This window comes from Hydractinia symbiolongicarpus, chromosome 12 (genome assembly GCF_029227915.1).
Source record: "Hydractinia symbiolongicarpus strain clone_291-10 chromosome 12, HSymV2.1, whole genome shotgun sequence".
Lineage (NCBI taxonomy): Eukaryota > Metazoa > Cnidaria > Hydrozoa > Anthoathecata > Hydractiniidae > Hydractinia > Hydractinia symbiolongicarpus.
This window is the reverse complement of record NC_079886.1, coordinates 7,327,576-7,338,061: the sequence shown is the minus strand read 5'-3', so window position 1 is coordinate 7,338,061 and position 10,486 is coordinate 7,327,576. Positions and strand designations below refer to the sequence as shown.

General features: G+C 34.8%; 2 protein-coding genes across 3 annotated transcripts; both read right to left on the bottom strand.

Annotated features, from left to right (window-relative positions):
* Positions 1-436: 436 nt before the first annotated feature.
* On the bottom strand, positions 437-1,948 carry LOC130622116 (late cornified envelope-like proline-rich protein 1). 2 transcript variants are annotated; one of them, XM_057437519.1, is made up of 3 exons: positions 1,838-1,948; positions 1,365-1,428; positions 437-901 (listed from the first exon to the last, which is right to left on the bottom strand). In XM_057437519.1, the coding sequence occupies exons 2-3, from the start codon at positions 1,426-1,428 to the stop codon at positions 678-680; spliced, it is 288 nt and encodes a 95-aa protein (XP_057293502.1). In that variant the 5' UTR covers positions 1,838-1,948; the 3' UTR covers positions 437-677. The 2 variants fall into 2 exon arrangements, with proteins under 2 accessions (XP_057293502.1, XP_057293503.1); XM_057437520.1 differs by having other exon boundaries at positions 437-898.
* Positions 1,949-5,135: 3,187 nt separating this feature from the next.
* On the bottom strand, positions 5,136-9,276 carry LOC130621206 (uncharacterized). Its single transcript, XM_057436521.1, has 5 exons — positions 9,119-9,276; positions 7,235-7,298; positions 6,155-6,616; positions 5,958-5,966; positions 5,136-5,903 (listed from the first exon to the last, which is right to left on the bottom strand). Exons 2-5 carry the CDS (start codon positions 7,296-7,298, stop codon positions 5,317-5,319), a joined length of 1,122 nt encoding a protein of 373 aa, XP_057292504.1. The 5' UTR covers positions 9,119-9,276; the 3' UTR covers positions 5,136-5,316.
* Between the last annotated feature and the right edge of the window lie 1,210 nt (positions 9,277-10,486).

The following is a 10,486-nucleotide window of genomic DNA, read 5'->3' as shown; positions in this document are numbered from 1 at the left end:
TCATTAACTTTAAAAACTTTACTGGCGTCGAACTAATGCATTACCGTCAGCAAAGAGCTAATTTATCGGAAAAAAATGATACATAATAACATCATCCTTGTAAAGGCACATACACACGAACACACAGAAGCAGAGAATTAGTTATTAGCTTTTCGGTAACTTCAATAATAATTATGAAGTCACCGCCCAAATGCTGATATCAGCAAAAATGTATGTTATTTATTTCCTCACTTGCATAGTACATTTTTGCCATTAGTAACAGTGAAAAGGTATATAGAGTGGTGAGAATTAGCCACGCCCCATTTCTGTGGTATCAAAAAATAAAAAAAAAACAGAAAGATTTTTAAATAACTTTGAAAAACAATATCTGTAGAATAAGATTAACAATACGCCAATAAAAATTAATAGGGATTAAAATAAAAATAAAACAAACAAATAATTATGAAAAATGTAATTCATTTTTTGTTCAAGACTCGGCATAATAGCCGACGATAGAGAGTTCCAACTTATGATTATTATTTGCACCGACATATAGGGCTTTATAGATATGAGGACAGGTTTTATTTTATTCTTAAATATCAAAAGCACTTTAAAGTAAGCTAGTAAAGAAAACGTTTATATAAAATAAATGTATTTTCGTTGTGTGTGAATATAGTGTAGTATTTGTGGCACACAGATTACTTCTTCTCCGATTGACAGCAGGCTTGTGGACAGGTACCTACGCAAGAAATTGGACACATTGGAGGGCACGCCTCTGGTGGCGGTGGAGGTGGTGGTGGAGGTGGAGGTGGAGGTGGTGGAGGAGCAGGAGGTTGACCACAACAGGATGGCAAGCAGGCAGGTGCACAACCTCCCGCACAACCATCAGAACATTCTTGTGCGCTTCTTTTTGTTTTGTCTTCTAAAGAAAATAAACAGGTAAATAAAAATCAATGATAGGCTAAGAAAGTGAATAAAATTTCAAAATTTTGTTAATTTATATTTATATGATAATAAACATTGATACTTATAAAACAGATTCTGCTTTTATTAATAATAAAAATAAATAAAGCGTAAGAAAAATCGAACTAGGCCAAATAAAATCACAAGTTTAGTTTACATATCTCTTTAGACATATGTGCACTAAAAAAAAGTGACGAGTTGAAAAACACAGTAGCTGTTATTGGTATATTTAAATTTCCCGCAGCAGGTCTGAGAAAAAAGAGTGTTAACTGCAAACTCGTCTTCCGAACAAAGCGATCACCTGAGTTAACTATGTGGTTTTATTAAGCATTCTTTGCAAACTAAACTACTATAAGAATTCAAACTGTTTTCTTTTTCAGATATATCGCTGGTATAATATTTTATAAAAGTGATTTACTCACCGTGAATGGATTTGGCATTAGATATAGCTACCAAAACTAGCAAGACGGCTAGACAATATCTCATCTAAAAAGGTGGTAGCAATTATGTTATCAGAAATGCAATTAGGTACCTCCTTGGTCGGTTCTAGGTAGGTCCTAGGTAGGTCTTACGCAGGTCCTAGGTAGGTCCAATATTTGAAAGTAGAGCACAAACCGTTCTTTGAGGTGCAAAAGGTACCGACTGAACTGTCTTTAAGGTTTTAATTAACATGGATAAACTAAAATTACAATATGGTTGAGACGGTGTCTTATTGATTTTAAAAATATTACTAGTTAAATTAATACTTTGTGAAGCTATCTTATAAACAACGGTATAAAATACTTAATGACGGACCTTAGAAAATACATTTCTCTAAGACTAATAGTTACTGAAGCCAATTGTTGAATCAAAACAGGATTTAAATGTTAAAAGTCTTAAGATTATATTCTATTACCTTGAATTTTTTCTTTTATTCCTGAAATTAGTTGTTGCTTCTCTATGGCTCAATATTGTAACAGAATGCTATGTAATTTTAAAAGCACAAATAAAACTGGTAGCCTTGTTGTTATTTGCGCATGATTTCTCAACCACAAAATGTTTGAATTTTTGTAATTACATTCGACATGATAGAAAGGCTGTCCGAAATAAATAATAAAACATTTTAAAAGAACTTTATGAAAAAAATTTATTTCTTAATCTATTGTACAAATTAATGTGAATATTCTTGTAGGAATAAGAAAATGTTGACTATTTAAGAACATGCACTAACTATCAATAAATCTCTATTATAATAGCCGTATTCCGTCTGTCCGTCTCTGCGCGGACCCCCGCTGAGTTAGAAAATGATGTTACGGAAACACCAATATCAAATGCGATATATTTTTATCCACTTTGTTGCGACGGGTAAATATAAAGGACGGGCGACCCCGTGGGATTATCCACGGGCAACGACTAGTCTCTATGTAATAATAGCCACCGTCTGTCTATGTATGCGCAAAATGGTACCGCAAGTAGCGAGACACACGAAATGCCGTAAATTAAGGACAGGTGAAACTGTGGATTCATTAACAGGCCACCGACTAGTCTTTATAATCACAGCCGTCGTCTGTCTGCCTATCCACAAAATTGTACCACAGTAGTGATACGCACGAAATGCGGTATATAAAAGACAGCGAACCCATAGATTTGTCCACGAGCCACCGACTAGTGCATATACAATTTTGTCCCAATATGACTACTAATGGCCTTATTACAGCCGTAGTCATTATGATTTTTTCAAAGTTCCCGTAAAAAAATTTAAAATCAACATTTCAAGAAAAAATAAGGACAATAGAGCGAGTAACTAACTCGTACGAAATAAAACTTGCGTACCTACATATGAAATCTGTAGATATTTTCGTCAATTTATTTGCAGAAAAGCTGGAGAAATGACGAGGGTGAAGATGAACAGGTACCTTAACAATTTGAATAAGCAGTTTTAATTTGCTTGGCGACTTAAGCACCAGGCTTTTTACCAGTTATGTTTCACTTCAATCTCCACCACCACTCTCCCCTCCCTCCTCAAAAGTTTCATTTTGTTGATTTTTTCATTGTTAAAGTGTTACCACCGCAAAGAAACAAGTTATTTTCATAAAAAAGATTTTGAGAAGATTTCTATGATCTTGATTGGTTCTTAAGATTTTGCAGTTAGAAGTTCCACTAATTATGCATGGCATTATGCATGACATGATGATGAAGGTGAGGTGTTGTATTTAACAGTTTTGCCTAACATATAGATTCTAAAAAATGTTTTGACAATCAGTTTGCCCTTTTGTACGTTTTACATAAATTTTCATATTTAGTTACTATAATTAAGTTCGTTAACAATTGCATATTTTAAAGCTTGTTGATGATGTTAGTTTTTCGCATAATTAGCGAAAGTTTTAAGACTTACATCTCGACCTTAGACCAGACAGAATTGAAAAGTAAGTCCAAGGGCCTCTTGAATTAGCTAAATCCATATGTGACTCCTTGCTTTGAACGTCCGTCGACCATAACGGATAACCCACATGTTTAGGCTGCAAATCTTAAAAGCTATGAATATGTTATTTTAAGATTCTCGCTGTGATTTAAAACTACTTGTCAAACGTGGACATCTTGTCATGTTCTTCTTCGTATTGGTTTTCGATTACTTAAATTCTATACACTGTATTATTTCTACCAAGAGGTAGGGTTTTTACCTAAATCTACAACTAATTGTATTTTTAGACCTTAATGGAAATGGAAAAAGACAGCGGAAACAATGTGTATCTGTTGTTAAAAGGTCTAAACAAAATTGGTGAATTTATTTATTTATTTATTTTTTTATTTATTTTCGTATTTATTTATAATTTATTTATTTTTGCGAATGACTGAATTGACAAAAATTCACGGGAACATATTTTTGCGGATTAAAACATTTCCCTTCAAAAAATAAAATTTCAAAAAAATTTTTGCCATAAATTCCATATTGAATACATACATGTTTGCTACCTTCGGGATGATAAATTTGTAAACATTGAGTTTCATGGCATTTGTAAACATTTTAAAAAATTTGAGAAGAGTCAAACCACTTCAGCCTGTCAAATTTTAGAAATAACTCAAAAGAACGTAGGTATTGTTTTTCTAGAGAAATATGTGATCACGTGACTGATTATTTTATTTACTAGAAGAAACTCATCCTTTTTAATTAGCCCTATCTTGTATTCTGTAATTGAGCATTGAAAAAAAGTGAAGAAGAACAAAAAAGAATATGTGTACCATTTCGTCGTATCTTGTTTATAAAAAAGAAAAGAAAAATGGCGTTTTGAAAAAAACAGTCAAAGGATATCCACAATTCTCTTTCTTCATACAGAAAAATACAAATGTGTTTGATTATGGTCTTAAACTTCGTGAGGTGTATTTTTAAAAAATCAAAATGATTCATGTCTAGTTGATTCCCTTTGGTGAATTAATTTCGCGAATTTTGTGAGTTTTTTTCAATAATTTAATTTTTATCTAATTAATGGGAATAATATTTCCCTTAAGGTATGCGCAAACTTGTTTATCCCACTACATTATTTTATTTATTTATTATGATTTAACATTGAGACAAAATTTGCACTAACTCATAGCATTGTAAATAACGCGATGGACTCACGTTTTTTCCTTTACTTTAAAAATCGACTTTTAATTTTTTCATATTTTGAACGTCTTAGGTAACTTAATTTCAATGTCTTTTGTTATGACACAGCTAACCACCGTTAATACTGCATATCTCAAAACCACATAACACGAAGAAGTGGATAGGTGTTAAAGAACTTCTTTTGAGTGTTATAAAGCGATAGGAGATGCAATGAATTCAAATGCAACAACTTACCTTTACCTAATGTTGACCCTTAAGAAAAACGTATTGAAGTTTTTGTATATAACTGGCAAAATAACACCAATACAGGCAGTGCTTGAACATGCAACTGTTCGTCACTTTGTTCCTTCTTTTGGCAATGTTGCAATATTATTTGCAAGTTAAACCTCTTCGGCTCACCATAAAAGGGACTTTAAATTAGCTCTATTAAACTGACTTTCGAAGGAAGCATTTAATCTATCCTAGCTAGTGTAGTTTCAGCTTGCAAACTTTGTTGACACATTGTATCAAAAACCTTTTTGTTGTTGTCCTTGTTAGTCCTTAGCCTTTTTGCCAGGGATGAAACGAAATTAATATTGCTGCAAGAGAGATACAAGAAAAAAGTCAACGCTTTACTTTTACTACCAAAAATATTTCATTTAACAGCTCTACGTTATCGCAGATAAGAAAAAGCTACATAGTAGTTAATAAAACAGATGGTCAGTTAATTATAAATCTTCTCCAATCTTCCTTTTTATCTTGGTTTAACAGCATCTTTTACGACACCACACCAATATTTTTTATCAGTAAATTTACTTCTTTCTTGCTGGGCAACAGTATTGTGGGCACGTTGGCACACAAGTTACTGGGCAAAGTGGAGGACATGGTGGGGGTGGCGGGGCAGGTGCTCCAGGTGGTCCACCGGGTCCAGGTGCTCCAGGTGGTCCTGGGGGTCCTGGTGGTCCTGGTGGTCCAGCTGGTCCTGGTCCTCCTGGTGGTCCTGGACGTCCTGGTGGTCCTGGATTTCCTGGGATAGCAATTGGTGGTGGTGGTGGTGGTGGAGGTGGTGGGGGTGGTGGTGGTGGTGGAGGTGGTGGTGGTGGTGGAGGTGGTGGAGGTGGTGGGGGTGGTGGAGGTGGTGGTGGAGGTGGAGGTGGAGGTGGTGGTGGTGGAGGTGGTGGTGGAGGTGGTGGCGGAGGAGGTGGCGGCGGTGGTGGAGGTGGTGGAGGTGGTGGTGGTGGTGGTGGTGGTGGTGGAGGTGGTGGTGGAGGTGGAGGTGGAGGTGGTGGTGGTGGAGGTGGTGGAGGTGGTGGGACACAGCAAATTGGTAGACAAGCTGGTGCACAAGTAGCTGGGCACTCTTGGCCACAAGTTTGTGGACTTCTTCTTGCTAATGATTCTAAAAGGTAAAATCAAAAACGTAATAATGTTTATACAGGAGTTCAATCAATACTATTTGCAGCTGCTTGGCAAAAAATACATCACATTTACAAAAGGAATTTCATTTCTATATTGTATACAAACATTTTATTACAAATGGATATAATTATATATACTAAATGCCAGAAAAGGCACGTCGTCATGTCGTCGTCTTCGGTTTTCAAAGTCATTAGTGTTGAAAATATGTCCAGCGTTGGTAAATAATGATCTATTTCTTTCCAGGTGCTGGACAACAGTTTACTGGGCAATAGGCAGGACAAGACTTCGCACAGAGTGGTGGACAAGCTGGAGACCCAGGAGGTCCTGGTGGTCCGTTTGGTCCTGGTGGTCCAGGTGGTCCTGGTGGTCCTGGCTGCCCTCTGGGGCCATAAGGTCCTTGCCCCCCTGGTGGTCCTTCTAATCCAGGAGGTCCATATAATATTTCTGCTGGTGGTGGTGGTGGTGGCGGTGGTGGAGGTGGTGGTGGTGGTGGTGGTGGTGGTGGCGGTGGTGGCGGTGGTGGTGGTGGTGGTGGTGGCGGTGGTGGGGGTGGTGGTGGTGGCGGAGGTGGTGGCGGTGGTGGAGGAGGTGGTGGTGGTGGAGGTGGAGCACAGCAGATTGGTAAGCAGGCTGGTGCGCAACTTGCGGGACAGCCGTTAAGACAACCTTGTGGGTTCCTCTTCTTTCCACCCTCTACAAGAAAATAGAGAGAGAAACGTCAAAAAGTCAGTTGTTAGTCGAATTGGTTTTTATTGTTTGTTAGGTTTGTAAGTATGAAAAATGGTACATCTTAGATAAAGTAAGCAGTTGTGGTGTTATTTTACATGTCTGTTTTAAATGTCCGTTCTGTCACTACGTTTCGGTTTTGTTTTTTTCTGATGTAAAACGTTTACTGTTGGAAAGAAAAGGACTCCACTTTCTCCAATGATGATCCATTTTTTATACATACATTAAATACACAACCATTAAAACATCCACGGACATAAACGAGTTAAATCCAAAGAACGTTTTAATGTGAGCAAAGACAGGTAAAAGACTAAATGAAACTTCTGTTTTAGGAAATAATCAAATATACTTTCGTTAAAAGAAATAGGTAGCCAATAAAAGAAAACTGTATATATTTCAATGGTTAAATACTAATATTTGATAAACATAAATCTCAAAATGAGATTTTGTAATAAAGCAGTTGCTTAACCTCATAACAAAGAGTTTTGTCAGAAACAGATGGTGTTGTAAATAAAGCACAGAAACAAATTAAAATGGACGGAAGGATGATTAAGGAAGAACGAAAATACTATGATAAATACTCACCATGAATTGACTTGGCGTTAGCAATAGCCACCAAAAGTAATAATACGGCGATACAGGACCTCATCTAAATAAGATGAGATAAACATAAGAATAAATATAGTTATAAATAAATATATCTTTTCATTCTTTGCACTACAAATTAAGGTTGAGTAATCGGTTAACAAATCAACATATAGCTGATTTTTTTTTCGAATAGATAAAACTATTTATAACGAAAATGACTGATTACTTGCTAGTGAACTCTAGTTTAAATGAAAAGTTATCTTTACCTCGAGGTAAATATATTTTTCTTCCAAGCTGAAATTAGGTTTCAAAAAAATATGCTCGTCTTAGATAAGATAGGTAGATAAATTTTACACTTTTTAATTTCATAATTGTAAACAAAGCTGGTAGCATTTAAACTCTTTTGCGCATGATTAATCAACCATGAATGTTTTCTACTTGAATCATTTTCGGTATGATTTTGTTGTAGTGCTCAAAAAAAATTAAAAAAACTGTACGAAATCAGGAAAATAAAGATGTTATATTTATGGAAGAATGCAGAAAATATTATTTTCAGCCCGACATGAAATTTTAACAAATTTTTATGTGTATTAATAAGAATTTATAGAACTATAAAAATATAAAAATATGATGTAAAAAGAAAGTCACCCACAGTCAGCATGATGTAAGTAATCTAGCCCCACTACCTTACCTATCTTAAGCGGAATTTAATATGTCTGATCCTCAATAAAGATCAACTCAAACGGTTACCGTAACAATGGATATGGTAAGGACACGCCTATCCTATTTTATAAGAATAATTTTTGTAGCAATCATCAAGGCTTAATCTCCAAAATATTAGAAATATTTTAAGAATAATGATGTAGTTTAATCATCAAAGACTAAGAATGTTTTTGTGAAACTTGAATAATATAAAATATTGACTTTCTTGTTGGGTCATGAGCCCTTTCATTTGATATTGGTCTATTCTTCATTTATTCAACCACGCTGAAAATGTTATTACGTTTTTTAACAGATTCAATTAAAACATTAATCGATTATTTAAGAATTAGTTTAAAAAATTTTCAATGCTGAAAATGAACCACGAGTCTCAAACAAAAAAGTACGATTCTTATTGTGTAAATATTTTTATCCTTTATAGCTATTTCCTTTTCAACTAAAGTCTTCGGATTCCGATCAAGGGAAAAAAAATTAACCATACATTCTTAAGCATAGTTAAGCGCAGTTATTTCTCTTTGCCTTTTAAATTTTTTTGAGCTCATATTTGTGCAAGATGTTTGAGACCCGATAATTGTATATTCTCGGAAGCACTTTTTTGGTATATTTTAATGTCGCGTTTTTATCAATTTACTATTTAGTTAAAGTATAAAAAATCGAAGCATTCATGCCACAGGTGTGTAATTTTAACTTTAAAGTTCTTAAATCACTCAGGGTTGAGCTAGCTACTTTATTAGTGCTGGCATCATTGAATTTCGAAATAAATTTAATTTATTAGAAAAACTCCCGAATATTTTCTCCTTTTCTAGTTATAAAGAGTCACTCAAAAAAGGCATGTTTATGTTTTTTTAATTAATGTTATTTTTTAGCTAGCTACTAGTTTCAATCTAGTGTTTAACACGTGCAACAATGCAACGCTTGCAGAAGTCAATATTTTACACAATCAGTAAATGTAAAATTTGAAGAGAAATTGTAAATTGGCTGACAGTGTTGAAAGATACACGCCAGTATTCTTAATGAAAATTGTGTTCTGAGAGATCATTATAATAAAAACCTGTTGAGTTACATCTTCTTTATATTTAATCCAACTAAATTTATATGTCTTTTGTTACTGCACTGTCATGAAACCATGTAAGAATTAAAAGGTATTGGAAAATAACTCACCTTGACTGTCTGTTAAGAGATCTCTACCCAACTAACTCAAGCCAGTACAGAAATATCGAACAAAGATGCCAAAGTTATTAATTATTAACAAGGTTATTGAGTTTTGTATACCATATCATGCCGAAAAGCATATTTGGGTATTACAACTTTCAACAATTGGATGATATACAAAAAAAATTGAACGGTTGAGCGATTATTTTTGAGAGTGTTTATGTTAAAGAAAAATGTGTTGCATTTCCATTCAGACTATTAGTTGTTACTGATCAAAATCATTGACCGTAAAGAAAGTAATTGATCTAGAACGGCTTATGCTAGCAGGTGTGGTTATATGGTTAATAGAATTAATTGTGCACATGTGAAGCTCTCGAAATGCAATGATTGCCCAAATTGAAAACCATTTAATGCTTGCACATTCGCAAATGGCAGGTTTATGGTTTTGACAGGCAGCTGTGCGGAAAATGTTTTGTTCTATTTTTGTTTAAACACGTGCAGGCGCAGCTTTTGATTGGTTTATCTTAACATGAGATCGCACAATGCAGAATATGCTGAAATTCCAGTCGCCTTCTTTTTGGGAATTTGTATGATTTAAAAAGAGATTCTTGTGCATATCTTGTGCAATGCAATGAGTAGAGGATATTAAAATGTCAATCAGAAAGTTTAAGAAACTAGTCGTTAGCCCGTGGAAAAATCCACGGGTTCGCCCGTCCTTTTTATACCGCATTGCGTGCGTCTAGCTACCTGCGCAGCTAAGCTACCATTTTGCATGACAGACAGACGGACGGACGGACGGACAGACGTATACGGGTATGATAATACAAATGTTGGGTGAAATGTCTTCCCGCCATTTTTTACTCTGTACATAACCGTAATTCCTATAGCTTTTATTGCATTGTCAGCAAAATATATACTTCCTTTGAAACTAACCTTTTGACTAATACGAGATTTCCATTGATCTTGAATCTATTTGAGCAAAATTGTTTATTGAATTTTTATCAAAACCTACTGAAAATAAGTAAGGAAATAAATGTTTTAAGTGTTTGTCCGAAATTCTAAAACATTTTAAAAGTTTGCAATTTTCTATTGATGGTTTAGCTAATTCCGCAATTATTAAAGAGGAAATCCAATACACTGATATAAATCTTCTCAGGCAACCAGTTTACTTAAAAGGGAATATTAAAAATTGCATCATTTGTATTATCTATTAAGATAAAAGTTTCAAACAATGTTGGCGACCAACCAATCGTAGGCAAGTTGGGCAAATTGACCAATTCAGGCAATGTGGGCAAAGTTTTCTTATAGCCTACCACAGGGCAATTAATCCTAAGAATTTCAAGCGTTGATGGTCATTGCACAAAACGATAGTTTAAA